The sequence below is a fragment of the Barbus barbus genome, assembly GCF_936440315.1.
Source record: "Barbus barbus genome assembly, chromosome: 6".
NCBI classification, from domain to species: Eukaryota; Metazoa; Chordata; class Actinopteri; order Cypriniformes; family Cyprinidae; genus Barbus; species Barbus barbus.
The window spans coordinates 25,439,729-25,456,865 of record NC_136734.1 but is presented as its reverse complement, the minus strand read 5'-3'; the positions used below and the strand labels follow the sequence as shown (position 1 = coordinate 25,456,865).

The 17,137-nt window shown below is 37.0% G+C and overlaps 1 protein-coding gene across 1 annotated transcript in view; it reads left to right on the top strand.

Moving 5' to 3' along the window:
• Window positions 1–17,137, top strand: part of LOC306870809 (cilia- and flagella-associated protein 299) — a 50,492-nt gene that overhangs the window by 11,552 nt on the left and 21,803 nt on the right. Inside the window, exon 3 of the mRNA XM_079418236.1 lies at window positions 8,918–9,008. Within this exon, the coding sequence (XP_079274362.1) occupies window positions 8,918–9,008 (91 nt within the window). The remainder of the gene's footprint in view (window positions 1–8,917; window positions 9,009–17,137) is intronic.

The following is a 17,137-nucleotide window of genomic DNA, read 5'->3' as shown; positions in this document are numbered from 1 at the left end:
ATTTTTTTAATTCTTTATTATTTTGTTATTACATTCTGCCATGTACAAAAAGCTAATTTGTATGGCTTTGGTTGGACAAATGCTTTTCATGGTTTTCCTTGTCAAACTTAAGGGATTTGTTATATAATATCCAAATCTAAATGTTTGCAGTCAGTTTCTCCTCATCCGTGTATGATATTTAATACATGAGCAGCAGTGTGTTCTGTGTGGACAAGTGTAAAAATAGGCCTAGAAACCATGTATCCAAAAACCATATAAATGTTTGCTTGTTGCAGTGGATTAAACATGAATAACATACATTTCCTCATTTGTTGCTTTATGACATAGCTTCTTTTTATAGGGCACGATGTTACTCTCTGAATTACAGCAGATGTGATTGCCAAATGACCAGGCTCAGGTTTGGTCATGCAATCACTAATGTTTATACTCTTGTGATTATTCTCACCACCACATGTTACGACTGTGTGGTCAAACACTAAATAGAGACACATGAATTTGATGATTTAGTCTTATTTGTGTCTGATTAATATTGATACCAGTAGTGAATTATGTGATTTGTCTCAGTTACGTTCACACCAGATATTTCCGGATAATCAACAACAGTGGAATATCAAATTAATCTTTGTGTACTGGGCTCAATTTTGTTCTTTATGAAAGCATTGTTTTGTTATGTTATAATTTCCTCTCCGTGTGCTGTTTGTCATGCAAGTAGCATTTTTAGTCGAGAAGGCTCATTTGCTGCTCAGCCTCTGGTCTTCTTTGAAAAACGCTTTTATTATGAGCTGTTACAGTGGTTAGTGACTTTGCGGAGGTACGTATGAGTTCACCTTTTCCCCCTACATCCTTTACCTAAGGCTCTAAGGCCTGTGATGTTTCATGATGTGGCTTCATGTATCCCAGTGCAGAGGTGGAAGTGTTTTTCACATTATGTAGCCTTTCGCCATAAAGATACTAGTCAATCATCTGCTTTGTAGTTTGGCCTCCTCACAAATGCCGGATGTATATGATGGATTCTGCAGTGACCTGGAGGTATTATGATGAACGCATGTTAAAAGCTTTGTCAGTGCAGAGACATTGAACAGAACCACCTTTTAATGTGTAAAGGATTTACCAAAAGACTCCCAAATTAGTGGTGGAACGAGATGGGAGTGGATGAGAAATGACTCTTCTGCATTATACTGAAAACCAAATGAGGGTGCATTAGAAAGTATTGGTAAAAATAAAACAGCTTTAACATTTGATACTTGGCTAGGTTTGGCGAATGCGAGGCTAACAGAAATTGTAACCGTAGTACAAAGACTGGACAATTACAAAATGCAACAAAACACATAAGGAAGACAACCCAGTTCCGCTGGTCAGAACATTTTGTAAGATACAGTCCTTATGTTTTCTTAGTCTGTCTGTGGTTAATGGCCACTTTAGCTTGCTGTATGATTAGAAGGTCTTTGCAGACTGATGAGGTTAGAACCACAAGTCTAACATGTGCAAAGCAGATTAATCTAATGGACCACAGTGCGTGTGATGGAGGAATCCTGCTGAATGTCAGAGTGAGATGAAACAACTCATTCCATGCGGCACGGCCATATTTAAATACCTTTTCCTACATTTTGTACATCAAAGTTGCATGCAAAGGATATATTTTACTAACATTATGCTAATGTTAATAAGAAAATGGACTTTACTTAAGGAAACCAGTTCAGCTTCAGGTCAAAAGATTAATCCATAAAATTCATATGAGGAGTTTATAACTAATCAAATGAATCAATTTATTGTTGAATGTTTAGACTGTGTCTTGACAGCACAGTTTAAAATGTTTTAAAATTTGACAGAACCCCAATCAAATTAAAAATATCCTCAGTATAATTTTATGACACTGCATGTTTCATTTACCACAAACATCAGTGGTTAACAATCTGTAAAATGGAGTACAGTATGTGTAACTGATACGTTTGACTCAATATAATCAGAGGTGACACAGAATTTCTTTAAAAAAGGAGTTAAGTAAATTGTCATGCTGGGTGGAATTTCCCTTGACGTTTAACAGCCCAAAATAATATTTTCCATAAGATTCTTTTTCTCCAAGTGCCCTCAGGAAAAAACTGTACCTGCTGAATTTTAGAAATCACTGTACTATTGAAAGCTGCCATCTGCCAGGCCAGTATGAATATAATGTTTCTTTTATCTTCTTATTTGAGAAAGATTTGAAGCAACTGAAGGACTGAATTCTCAACACAACATCTGTTGTTCTTAGCGATGTCTTAATCATTGTCAGGGATCCTTTTTGAGGGTAATTCGGCCAGTTTGTAAAATGTGAGGTTTGTCCATGACATTCCATCAGTAATGATCACAATTATTTGACAACACTTCAGCCATTTGATTATAATTAGAAATCGGCACAGATCAAATTTATTTGCCATGAGATGGCCAGAAGTTAGAGCTCACGGCAATGTTCGGTATTGAATTTCTTTCATTTATATTCCAAGCGTTAAAGCCTGCCTCTCCTTTCAGCTGTACAAACAGATAGTAAAATTGAGCTTGAGAGCAGCTAGAAGATAAATCATTATTCGTAGTGTTGGTCAGTGCATAGCTGAGAGAACGCCACTGGGAACACTTTGTGTCCTGTGGTTGATAAAAAGCGTCTTATTTTTCTGGCCGGCCATAGTCCCAGAGGTCTTTAATAGTGTATGAGCATGGTAAGCACATTCTTTTTTTATTGATAGAACACTGAAATTAAGGAAACTGATGCAGTAAGCTGAAGGGCAAGCAAATATCTTGCTGCCATATTCAACAATTTAGTTGCTAATTTCTTATCCTTAAGTTGCATTGTTGTTGTGCAGTGGAATGTAAGCTTTTAGCCATGTTTCATAGAAAGGATTTGAAAGGGGAAAAGATTGATGTTTTGTCCAATCTGCTTGAGGAACACTTATTAGGAACTTGGGCCCACTCATGCCAGTGGTCATCTGTCCAAAGCAAGCAGCTCCCTCTGAATATTGTTTACCTTGTGCTTTCATGCAAGAGCGAGAGAGAAACAGAGAAAGATATGACCAAGAACTGGTTAAATCAATCTCTCCAAGACATACAAAGTGTTGTTGTTGTTCATTTTGATTTTTTTCAAGGATAAACATTTTCAATAAGGAAATAAATATACAAATTACAATGTTTAATACTTCTGTTTTCTAAATTCTGAAAAATCCGAAGAACTGCTTTTCCTCAATTATAGATCTCATTAAAGCAGATTAATTCAGAACTAGTACCAAGACAAATTCTACAACATGTAAGAAGACGAATGATAAACAGCATCCAAATTATTCAGAAACACCCAAGTTTCATGTCTTGCTACACTAGCTACAGCAGTTGCTGTGTGAAGGCAGAGGCCACATTAATTCTGTCAAATGAGGCCTAATAAAGAGTCATGTCAGATTGATGGGGAATGTACTGTTTGGCATCGTTTGTGGGGGTAGTTTTCACTCTCCAAGCGTGACTTTTGCTGTTTCCCTAGCTACTGGATTGGGGTAACCCCTTTTACTTGCCTCCTCAACACCTGTGTTTACATTGGGGCCTCGGCCCCCATGACCCAGCAGCGGTCCCTCGCTCACACCGAAGATGAAGTGGGTTCCCAGCTCTCAAATATATGCTGCTCCTGCACTTTCACCACTATGCAATTCCTCTAAGAGTTCCATTGTGGGCATCAGCAACAGAGAGGTATAGGTTACATTCCTCCTTCATATTGGAGTTTATTTGAACACAGAGGGGGTGAAAACAAAGACAACCTGCACCATATTATTGCAATGTGAGTGTGGGAAAAGGCTTCTTTATGCTTGTCTTTGTCTTTATGTTTGACCAGTGCTACTAATGCTGCTAAAACTTCAATCGTCTTTTGCAAAATGCATATTGCTGGAGAAGGAAAGTCAGCACAGTTGTCTTAATTAATGAATCATTGTATGAATCTTATACAAGTCTACACTACATGTGAAAACAACATGGATTTTTTTTTGCAAAACTGGTTTTGAAACTCGAAACATCTGGAATACCATACGTTTGAGCTAAGGACTTTTGACGGGGCTAATAAATTTCATGACGGGGGTTGGATACCATTATTAAACTGTAACGTACACTTCTGGAGTCAGTTTACGCTAGGAACCTTTCAATTTACAGTTATGAACTGAATCTCTATTCAGCCAATTTGTGATTTTAAAAACTCTCGAAGGCTTATAGATTCTCTTGTCATTTCGTTGTTTTTGGACTATTTTACAGTGATGATAAAGTTCTTATGTGTGTTTTCCTTCTGCTTAACTCGCCTAGTTATTGACACAGTTACACTCAGGGGCTATATATCAAGAATAAAGGCCATCTGTACTCCATTTTGGGAAAGAATCTCTTTTATTATCCTTCATTGTGATTAATTACTTCTGTGGGCGCAAGTCTAGTCCATTTGATTCCTCTTTTTTGTGGTCACAAATTCAAGTGGACCAACTCACATGTATTCATTAACACAAACAATCTAAGAAAGCTTTACAGTCAAAAATAACACCAAAATACTCATTGATTTAAGGGTAAACAACTGATTAAGATATACATAACTTTTTTTGATGCTTCAGAAATGTATAGAAGAGCAAACGCACCACAATGAATTTACCTTTCTCACTCCTATGCGCAAACACTCATTGACACACATTGTGCCCTCTGTCCTTAAACTGATGCTGACCAGCTGAGTGTCATGCCTTATGTCCGAAACACCCTTAAATTGAATGTAAATAACCAAACCCTCTGTGTGCATCAACACCATATTTCAAGGGCACTTGGGCTTGTTCTCTAAGGGCCATTCATCATAGTCCAATAAAAATGGGGGCTTGGTTTCTTTGCGACTGTGTGTCTAGGCTGCTGAAGCCAAAAGAAACCATTCTCCCCCAATACCTAAATTCTGGCAGTCCATCTATGCTCAGTAGGCACATGTTATCTTGTATTTTGACTATACAGTAATACTTCAATGCTATTTTTACTTTGCACATAAATCATAACAAACATAATTTATGTTTTCTTAGAAACTTTTTTATGTGCATGTGGCATCTGGCAAATGAATAAATGCATACTTTCCAATTAGCTATGTAAAAATGTTATTGAGACACATCTGTTTGACACTTGTATTGAATCCAAATAGTACACAGCTGTGAGTATCTTTTCATCGTAAGTACTAAATTAATGGAAACCTAGTGTGAATTCTATAATAGTTTACTAGCATTTGGGAAATAAAGACTTAATGCAGTGTGTCAGTTGTCGTACTTACTTTGGTTGGTTGCAAAGGCAACATTCTAATTTTTTTGTGTGTAAATACATGAAACAATGATAGGATAAGACTTTAGATGATGGACAAGTCAAACCTTTCAGGCCTATGTGTGTTGCTGTAAAAATTAACTGTCCATTTTACAGTCATCCACTAAACGAGACAGGACTAATCTAAAATACTTGTTCTAGGACATTAGTCTGCAGTGAACAATGAGATCAGTTTGGCTTGAGTTCCACCCTGAAGTGTTCCAAATTTCTTCCCATTACATCTTACATAATAAGAACACACACAGTTACTCTCATATCGCTGTCTATCACTGAGAGGTCATTCTGTTTGCATTATTATTATACTTGCTCATGGTACTGCTATTCCAACCATTGTCGTTCTAATTCAACACAGCCCTGATTGTTGATGCACAGTGACATGTTAGCATATACTTGCAAGGTAACGTCATCCATATGTGTTGAGGAATGGGTGCGCAAAAAACTTGGAAGACCCTGTGAATTGCATTCGTTAAATAGATAGCCAACGAAGTTATTCCTGAGATGTACTCAAACAGGCTGGTCATATTTTTTAACACTTCTGCTTGCTGATACCAGACATTGTTTTGACAAGGACTTACTTGGGTGGTCACGTAGCTGATCGAGTTATGCATTTTGGTGGTTTGACATATTCAGGGTACATTTAATTTATTTTTATGTTTTGTACCTGTAGGAATCGATGTACAAATTGGTTTGGGTGAATTTGTTTAAAGAGCAAACATAAATAACTAAACTTATTTTTATTGTTTGAGCATATAGAAGTAGATTGTAGATATTTTGCATGCTACTTGACACGAGCCCCAGATCAACTTTGACAGGATTATGGCCCCTGTCCCGCATTCACTGAGGAACTGTAACAAAGGCCTCTCATGCTAGTATTACAGTGCCTGGCATCCGGCTGCACATTTATGAACTACAGGCAGCCGAGTAGTTGACCAAAATAAATGTCATGTGTGTGTGTTCCATTTACTTAGAGCTTTTCCCCCCCGGTTTCTTTTCATCATCCAGAATAAACAGAGCAGGGCCCCAAGTGCATCATGGTCTGTTAAATCATTTCTGAGCAGCAAGCCTGTTTGTAAAAGCCCCCCCATTTGTAGCAATAGCCAAAAATACATTGTATCGGTCAAAATTATTGATTTTTCTTTTATGCCAAAAATCATTAGGACATGTTCCATGAAGATATTTTGTAAATTTTTTACTATAAATATATCAAGACTTAATTTTTCATTAGTAATATGCATGGCTAAGAACTTCATTTGGACAACTTTAAAGGCGATTTTATCAATATTTGAATTTTTTTTGCACCCTCAGATTCCAGATTTTCAAATAGTTGTATCTCGGCCAAATATTGTCCTATCATAACAAACCATACATCAATGGAAAGCTTATGTATTCAGCTTTCAGATGCTGTATAAATCTCAATTTCGAAAAATTGACCCTTATGTGGTTTTGTGGTCCAGGTTCACATTTATGATGTTAATAAAAATTCACAAGCACACTGTAAAACCGAAAAGTGAAATTAATTCAATGAAATTAGTTAATTTCACTCAAATAATAATGAAAGTTCATTGGACTTAATTGAAATAAGTTCTGTAAACTCAAAATGTTGTTGTAGTAAGGTGAACTTAAAATGATTGCGATTTCTAGTTCGCAGCATGCTTTGCATCAGACAACATAGAAAATAAGTGTTATTTTGTCAATTTTTGCACAAGATTAACATAGAGAGACAGAAGATAGTACTTAGATGTTGTGTTATGTTATGTTTTACATAGGTTTCGGTTATGTTGGTTTTGTAGTGTTATCGTTGAAGAGTAGAGCCTGTGGTTAGGTTGAGGATTGACAGCAATTTCATGAATATATATACTGCATGTTGTTTGACTTTTTACATGCAAGTGTTGTGAGTCTTTTAAATAACTACATTAGCATGTGCCTGTGTGCTGTTGCTAATTAGCTCTTAACTATAACGATCTGAATGAATGTGTTGTTAATGGAAGCAAGTTGTATATAATTATCATTGTGATGAGTGGGGTGGGATCATGGAAAAGAGGCTTGGCTTGGCTCCCATTGCTCTTAGCCCCACCCCAATTGTTTTAACATTTTTAAGCTCTACTAACTTAAAAAAAAATTGAATTTGTTTACTCGAATGTTTTGAGGCCATACGTTTCCTCAAATGTTTTGAGTATTCGTAACGTAACTTATCAGGTTTTACAGTGCATACTTGCAGTTTAAAATTATTAAATTAGCATTTTACTGAGAGTAGGCCCTATTCTTCAAAATGTTCTCACATAAACTAAAAGTCAGCTATACGGTAACTAGTAAACTGTACTAGTTGCAAACCTGAAGAAACATATTGATGTACTCAACATTTACTACTGTTACACTTAAAGTACACTTAAAAGTAAACAAAAAAGTGGACCAATTTAGTACCAGTTAGTATTGAAATAGTACATGTTCAGATAAAACACTAATACATTGATATTCTTACTACATAAAGTATACTTGGAAAATATTCTTGAACTTTTCTTGAGTTTCTGAACTTGAAGTTTACTACTTTTTCCACGAGCAATCATTTTTCAGACAAAAATGGAGATTACTCATGCAGTGTGACCACGTTTTATAGGTTAAATGAGGCAGTTTGTTACTTTTTTTTTTGTGTGATGTGAGGAGAGGGTAATCTCTGGTGGCCTTTTCACCTGTTTTTGCTCCCTTCGAACCTGAGAAAAAAAAAAGTAGTTCTCAAATACTTGTTTACTGGCAGCCAGATGATTCTGTGGGTATAGTGCAGACATTATGAATGTTGAGCAAATTTGGGGTGGATGACAAGGCGCTATTGCTGGTACTGCACTGTGAAACGTCTGAGAGATGAATGCCAATGAGTGTTATGTCAGGTGTACGGGCTGGAGTTTGCCAAATCTTTGCTCTCATGGAAAAAGGCCAAATAGCACAGAGAGAGAGAGAGAGAAAAACCTTCCTGAAATGACAGAGATAATAATTCAAGAGAGGATTTATTAAATTGCAATTCCCACTGTGATTAATTACCAGCAGTTTTAGGGTGGAGGCAGTATGATTTATTTTATGAAGATATCATTTTGTCGGAAATCACTCCTTGAGATTATGTAAATTTTTCAGGCAGCGCATTTCATCATTTTAATGTAACTCAATATTCTGGATATTTTAATAATCCGTATCATTGTTACAATGCTGGTAGGTGTTTGGTGTATTTTACAGTTCAGTTGTAATTTGAGTCAGAGCAGGATTTGTTTCTCTCAAATATTTTGGATGCATTTCTTGAAAACAAATATTCCTGCGATATATCTCACTTTTAAAAGGTGATTTGACTTACTGAGGTAAAAATAAAAATAAATAATACACCCAAATTCATAAGTACTGTCATATCGTAGTACTTTGTATACAGTGGAAATTCTGAAAGAATTTTGTTTAATCACTTCGTTTTTTGGCTCTATGAAAATGCATCAGTATCAAAAAATAAGCATCAATGTTTGCCTGTGACAATGAATTAAGCTGAGAACATTTTGGCATGAAAGAGATTTTTAAGAGACATTTCAAACTGTTTAAATGTTGTCTTTTCCAGGAAGCTGGCAAGCACAGGAAAGGAACTCAAAGATAACTTCCTGAGAGCTCTGGCGGAGCGGGAGAAGGCTAACCGCAGTGGGGAAATGACTGTGAGTACATTATTACAGCACTCCATTTGCTACGTAATGGGATTCCCCCAGAATATTTCTGCAATTCCATTAGGACAGGAACACAATCCCCACTGTGTCAGATTCAGGAGGGTAACCCCCCTTCTCTCACACACCTTGCTTTAATGCCACCTCAGCCTTATGTCTCAGAGAAGACGCACCAATACACAGTAGGAGCCACCGGTCGGGCCCCCTATATTTGGGCTCTTGTATTTCTTCAAACAATTTCATTTGTTCTAGTTTTTACAAGGCTATTTAAATTAATAAAACATTTGTATATAGTCTGGGATTAGGCAGAGGGAATGTTTTTTATCTATTCATTTGGAAGAAACAATAAGTAGGTATAAAACATTCCCTGTTTGCTCAAGTGGATTAACTTTTACCAGACTTCAGTAACATACTCTAGCAGTTCAGTTTATCCAATAGAAAAAGTGTTTTTTTTTTAAGTTTGTCCATTACCACAGTCATCTCTCGTGGTTTTATATATCCTTTCACCACTTGCTAGCATGTGTGTACCTGCTGTGTTTGTAGACTGCAGAGCTCCTTATAATGATCCATAATTTGTGTAAACAAAAAACATGAATTTCATTACTAATGTTTGAAATCCAGCAAATTTGAAGAGATAAACTTCTGGAGATGCTGGTGAAAATTTTTGCATTACATCAGCACCTTTGGACCTGACAGCATTTCAGGCTCTGCTCAGTAAAGATGTATGATGACTTCAAAGAGATGTTATTTCAGATTTTCCACAACTAATTGGTCCACAGGAAACCCTTGACAATCAGTAAACTTTTATATAGAAAATCTAGTCTACTGCTGTACTGCATTTATCATGCTAAAGAACAACATGACAGGCTTGCAGTTTGTGAACAATACGTCCAGATGCTTTAGTTGGATGTATTGATTTAAACGTTTTGGTCATTAGCTTTGATTTATGGCTTTTGTTCAATCATTTTTAAACATTTTGATTGGTCAATCATTACATTTGTTTAATAGTTGTAAATAGGACAAATCCTAATCCAAACCCCTAAAACTGTCACACTGCCCGGGGAGCAAGGAGAACGTTCTACAATCCTTCTTTATTGACGCCAACACACTGAACGTGGAACTCGGGGGTAAGACAAACAATACCGGACATGGGAGACAGGGAGACACAGGGCTTAAGAACACTAGGAAATCAAACAAGGAAGAACAGAAACAGGTGAGGAGTAATTAAACACAGGGCTGGGGACAAATGAACTAATAAAGACTCTAAAAGAGGAAAGGAACAGGAAGTCCAAATAAGGGCATAAGGAAACACAGGGAGCATGTGGAAACACAAGACACAGGGAAACAAAGTCTGACAAAAAACAGTTTACCGAGGTAGTTTTTATTGTTGCAGGTCAAAATTTACTTTGTTTCCAATAAATGTTTATTGTTGAGTTTTTTTTTCTCCTTCACTCAAGCAGCTATATTGCTAATGTACAATGAAAGAATAACAAAGTCCAGTTGTTTTTGACTGAAATCCAGATTTTGTTCTTTTGAAATTTGAAATGAAATCATGCTGTTGAATTGATGAGACCAGGAAGGACTAAAATTTAAATTTAAAACAAAAAATGATTCAACTGAATGATAATTGTACATGGTCTATATGTGTTATAACAGTTTGATTGGGAGCCTTATCACAATATCCAAGACAGACATCTGATCACTATGTGTCATGGCCTTGTGCTCTGAAATCCTTAATAGATGAGACTTCTGTCCAAAAGAACCTTGTTTCTTTTAATAAGTCTGGGATAAAAAGATCTTGTTGGGGATTTTTACCTCCTATACACAGAAGAAATAGTTTATTATAACTGCTTCATGGTGGAAGCAATGCAGAATTCTAATAAATCTGTGTCTGTGCAACTTAAGACCAGAGAAATAAATGAAAGTGAAATGTAAACTATAGTCATATTTGTTCTGGCCAGCCGGGAAACTAAATGTTTTTCTGCACTCACCTTGTCACAACCAGATAGAAAACAAGTGTTTTACCTGACCCTCTTGTACTAACCCCAGTGGGATGTGTGAGTTTACGATCAAGTGAGGAGCACACAGCAAGCTGAGCCAGCGACTGCTGACAGACTTTCCCACTAATTGTTGACTTTGTAAACAGTGCTAGGTTAAAGCCCCAATTCAGAGTCATACCCAGTATAATTGAGGCAGATATAAAGAGGACAAGTTGTTCCTTTAGTGCAGAAAAAAAATCTTTCTTGCATTCATAAATATAAGTGAAAAAGTACTGTGGCGTATCAAGCAATGTTATGCTGGCAGATCCTCAATTACTCAAAAGGCTTTCCTTTGCAAGTGCATAAGAGCAGTTAGTTTATACTTAGGAGGTATTCATAATCCAAATTCATAGAGTTTACATCAGGACTGTTTTCTGTATTTAAAATTCTGTGTCTAAGTTGCAGTATAAATAATATCAATAATGCCGTATAAATAATGCACGACTGTGATTGGAAACAAGCATGGCTGAACTCTGAACTATAAAGCTTAAGTGGTAAACATGATAAAAAAAAAACAGCTTGAAATTCACATTTTGAACATGAGGAAAACTCATAATCATAACCAAGATTATCTTTTGATGTTTTCTAGACCTCCAAGATGGAAGCCAGGCAGTTTTGCTCACTAAGTATAAAAAAAAAACCTTGGAGCTATTTGGCTGTGGTAGCTAAGAGAAAAAAATACAACAGAGATGATAGATAGGTGGATGGATGGATTTTTTTTGAGGAAACCATTATAAGGACTTCAAGTTCTGTTTGACTCACATATGTCAGTTTTTTAAGCACAGTGTGCAATGAATGTTCCAACTTGTTTTAAATCTGCTGATGTGGCATTTCACTGAAAAAAAGGTGCAATTGTGTTTTAACTTAATCATGGGCTCAGATTTGGTCGAAAACAGGGGCAAAGCAAATGCTACTGTCATTTAAGTTCTTATCAGCACCATCCAGGCACTGCGTTCTTGAGTCCTGTGGTTAGTGTTATCTCTTCAATCAGCTGAGCTCATAAAGCACTCAGCTCAGCATACATTGTACTTTTCCTCCTCATTGGTGTTGCGAAAGTTGCCCTGCTGCCAAAAGTCACACACAAACAAAAGGTGCACCTGGACAGCTTCGGCATTATTTACTCTGGGTAAGAAGTTAAGGTTTTTTTTTTTTTTTTATCAAATCCAGGTCACACCTGTGCTGGATGCCTGAGGGGCTCCATTGTTGGGTGGTACACATTTGAAACTGAAGGTGCTCTAACCCCTAACCCCGCCCCACCCTCCTGCTATTTGTTTTTGCTCTTACGCCAGTGATACAATGATGTCAGCATTCATGCCCTCTTCAATTTCACAGCCAGTGGAGTTGATTTTTGTACTATTCATTCTCTATAGTTTGAATTTCATGATGGCATTAAGTCATCCAAGTGCATCGTGGGTGGTTCTGAGAACAGTATCTGCAACCTCGGTCATATTGTTGCCATTGTGTGAACATGTTTTTGAGGTGATATGTGAATAAACAGTCACATAATAAATTAATGGGTGGTGGTTGGTGGTATTCTCCCTCGTGCATTTATTTATGCAGAAGAAATGTTGCACATGCTAGTCAAACCACAGCTGCCAAGTAAGTTGTAAAGAAGAAATTCTTTACTTGTTTAGGTTTATGATCAATCAGGGTTACTGATAGGTCTGAAAATACTGTTATAGATGTAATGAGTATGACAAAATGCTCACATTTCATATGTCTGTATGTAATGTAGAAATAAAAACCTTAGTGTCCCCAGATCTGTGAGGGTATCAAATTTATATTTACAAATTTACATTTATTGCAGTATTATTATTTTTTATTTTTAAATGTAGTTAGACACTTCCTATGGTGTGACATACTATATTCTAAATTATTTAAACATGTAATTGTATGACCTTTTTTGAGAGATGACATAAAATAGTTATATTTCCATATATTTGTCATTCCACAGGACTATTTAAAAGAACTAGAAAGGGCACATTAGAACAAAATAAATGAATCTTTAACTCCACAAACTAAAAAAGTAAAAGCCATTATATCTTCAGTGTGCTTTATATGAGTTGATTTTTACTTGCTAATGAGCTTCTAATTATCCATGAACACTTTGTTTTCACTTTGTTTTTACTTTCACTTTGTCTCAAGCAAACATTGCTTGCATTACCCAGTTCTGTTCATTAAATAGACGTTCTCCTACTGATTATTATTAAAAATCTGAGTGCAAAACATCTTAGCGTTTTTCTTATACAAAGCAAGTTCTTGTCTTTTGTCCACAGACCCAGCAATTTCTGTATTGATAAGTTGTGTTCATGTATAGAAGATACTGTGGTCAGCCATGCAGTTCAAAGATCACATTAAGAAGCATAGAAATGAGTGAATTTCCCAGCCATATACCATTACAGTGAGAGTGTGTGTCCCGGTCAGTCGGCCCTTTGTCCTTGTCATGGCCAGTAAAATAACAATAGCATGTTGGTTTCAAAGCACTTGACCAAAGGTGGAGATCCCTTAGAAAACAGTCATGCAGAGCTATCATGTGACCTCCCCTTGAAAGCCGCATAAAGACTTTCAAAGGGTTGAGGGTTGGGGTATCTGACCCCACCTAAGTTTGGACTCATTCATAGAATAGACAAAGAAGTCCCTTTGTAAAATGAATTTAGATATGCTTGGTATTTTGTTAAGGGTCCTTCATTTTGTGGGTTGACACAATATTTTTACACACCATTATACTCTAATAATGCATTAAATGGTAGGTGAATAGCTAATGTGATTTAATATCTGGACATGTGCTTAATCTGTAGAGAAGAGATCAAGTTTGGGTATGTTGCCAAAATACAAATGTTTTTCCTGCTAACATGACTGGAAGAACCCATCCTAAATGGTTTCCTGTAGCCTGCCTCTCTAATGAACAGCTGCAAGGGCTTGACCATCTTCTCAAATATGTGCTGGAAGATTTTTAGAGGAGATGAAACGGGATACACTTAATCTAATTTCTCAAGTCTCTGAGTTTTGTTCGTCTGCTTTGTGCATTCTCTAGAAAGACTCAAGGTTGTAGACTCACACTGTTGTAATAAATGTAGAATGACAATGTGGAAGAGTTTTTGCTAAACACGTTTAGGGTCTTGGCTTGGATAACAATACATGTTTCTATACAGATTCAGTGAAAGTTCACCCAAATATAGCAATTCTGCCATCATCTACTCAAGATGTTTAAAAAATGTTCCCAAAACAACATTGGACCCCATTGACTTTCCTTGTATTGAGGCATTTTTTTCCCAAAATATCTTATTTTGTGTTCCACAGAAGAAAGTCATACACTTTTGGACCAACATGAGGGTGAGTAAACTATCATTTTTGGGTGAACTATTCCTTAAACATAATTTCTCTGGTTCTGCTTCACCGGTTTAAATGAATTCTGGTATCTTGCTGTTTAACTGGGATATCTAACATATAACACCTTGATCTGATACTTGCGCCATAAATCAGAAGACTCCTTAAGCGTTTAGAAGCATTATGGGAGACTCATACCATAATCAAAAGTTATTTCCATAATTTCAAACGCATTCCTTTTCACGTTCTCTCCTTGCACCTGTTTAGCAGCCGCAGCGATGGAATTCTGACTAGTCCACTTTCCGACATCGTGATGTTGTTATTCCTGATACTCCTATCCACAGACATTATTTTTCAACATGACACATGCTCTCTTACTTGTAAGGAACCATTTAACCTCTTTGCGCTGAAGGGTTCTTGGCTCTTCTTTCTGAGGAATGTACACCTGCTCCATCAAGGCCTTCTTTTTCCTTTCCGGAGTTTTATAACCTGTGCTGTAGAGTGCTCACATCAAGAATGAGCTCAACATAAGCTGGACATTGTTTCAGCAGCTGAAGACGTCTAAGCAATAAACACGTAATAGATGATGTGTGGAATTACTTGGATGAGAATACTTGGCCTGTAGCAATCAATTATTTAATCTTGAGTACTTTAAGAGTTCAAGCACATCCCGGTGACTGCAGACGTGTGGCTGGGGTTTTGCACGGACCTCTGTTGTTGGTAAAGGCTGCCCATCCAACTGGGAAATGCAATTATACTCGAGAAGGCTCACAAGCTCACAAAGCACATTCTTTGGAATCCTCTTTGTTTTATCAATACATAGCGGCCTGCTTGAATGTGTATTATTCCACCTGAGCAAATACTGCACACCATTTCACCCACAAAGCCCTTTCGTTCTCTCTCTCTTTCTCTCGTTCTCTCTCTCCTTCTCTAACCATATGCTAATGTTATTAAATCTTTTCCTTTTTTGACAAGCTCGAGGAATGTCATCTTTGCAGAGATTTTTCCTGAAGTGGTATTAGGAACAGTGTGTGACCGCTTCCCAATGAATTATTGGCATAGTACGTGTGCGCACCAATGAATTTGGTTTATTGTAACACTTGCTGTTTCAAAACACCTGACATGCCAAATTCTTCCCATATTTTAATTTTGTTGTACTATATAATAACAGTGGAACAGATGGATTGCCATATTGGCTTGAAAAAGAGTTGTTTCACCCGCCAGAAAACTGAAGGGAATTAAATTCAAACATTTAACCTAATACTTGCTGTGGAACATGGAATTTGGATACATTGAAATGCATCAGCCAGATCATCACATATAAAAGTAAGCTATAACATGGCCATGAAGTAATCACAATAAAAATGCTTCTATATTCTTATATGCTAGAATACCTGCAGTAATAAGTAATGCAACCAGAAGACCATGAGTAATGTTTTGTAAATGTGCATAGATGATGTTGTGGGGGATTGTGTTGTCTTAGCCACAGTGGTGATTAGAATTGATATAGTAGCTGAAAGAATGGCACAAAACAACTTGAGGGGAGTAAATGATAAAATAATTTACATTTTAAGTGGACTATTGCTTTAATTACATTTACTTATTGTAATTTTTTTTTTGAGGTTCATCAGCCATTCACAAAACCTATGGTGTTACGTCAGTCTCTCATTGCTCCTATATCCCCTAGAGTGAAAATGTCATCATTGCCCTCTTAAATTTCACCTATCAACTTCCTACTTCCAGCCGCCATCTGGCAATGTTGATATCACCATGCATTCCATGTCTTTGCTCTCTGACAAACCCAAATCTGTTCATCTTCTTCAGACAGCGGAAGACCTGTAATCTTTTGCAGGAGACTGACAGGCGTGCTAAAATAAACATATTCTGACCGCCGTCACTTTGTGGTGCTCATTCAGCAGAGATGACACCGCTGTGTGCATAAGATACTAGATTCCCATTTTTTCCCCCCTTACACTCATTGAAAACAATGAGGAAAAACACCAAGATCGAAAGTGATATTAGACTGATTTGATTAAATATGTACAGATTTATAGCTAGTGTAGGATCAACATACTTACTGCTCAGTATTTTGTCCAGTAGTGTTGAGCATTTTGTTTTGCCACTGAAGTATTTGACATAGGTTCAGAAAGTGCAGAGAAAACACTGAACCCTCCTCCCCATAATGCATCAGAAAAACTGCTTTTGGGTCTCATGGGCAGTCTGCAGGGAGCTTCTTACTAAATTATCAGGCCAATGCAAACAGTGTAATGTTTGTACACCTATTTCAACTGGGAGTATGAAAAAAGGACTGCAGGACTTTAATCAGAATCTTAAAACAGCCGGGCCTTTGATAAGAGCACTCCCTGAACATTTATCTTGCTTCTCTAAATGGTGTAATGGCTTATGTCATCCACTTTGATCCTGCCTTGGAAACATGATGTTGGAGTGCTGCTGTAGATAACAGTGGTCAGCTTATGTTGTGTGAGTTCAAATGTGTCTTGTCATTCTTTTTGGTCATTTTTTTGGATACAGCATGCCATTCATTTTACAGCTTCTTGTCATAATCGTCTTGACCCCCCTGACTAAAGAGGTACAGGGATACGGTAGAGTCCTGCAAAGTGGTGGGGCAATAATATTTGTCTTGGAGAAGCTTCCAGCGATGAGGCCAACAACAGCAAAAGGTCTCTTGACAGGTGTCATGGATGAGAGTTCTTAGAATAACACAGTTGCAAAGTTTGCACCAGCGTAGGAAGAGGG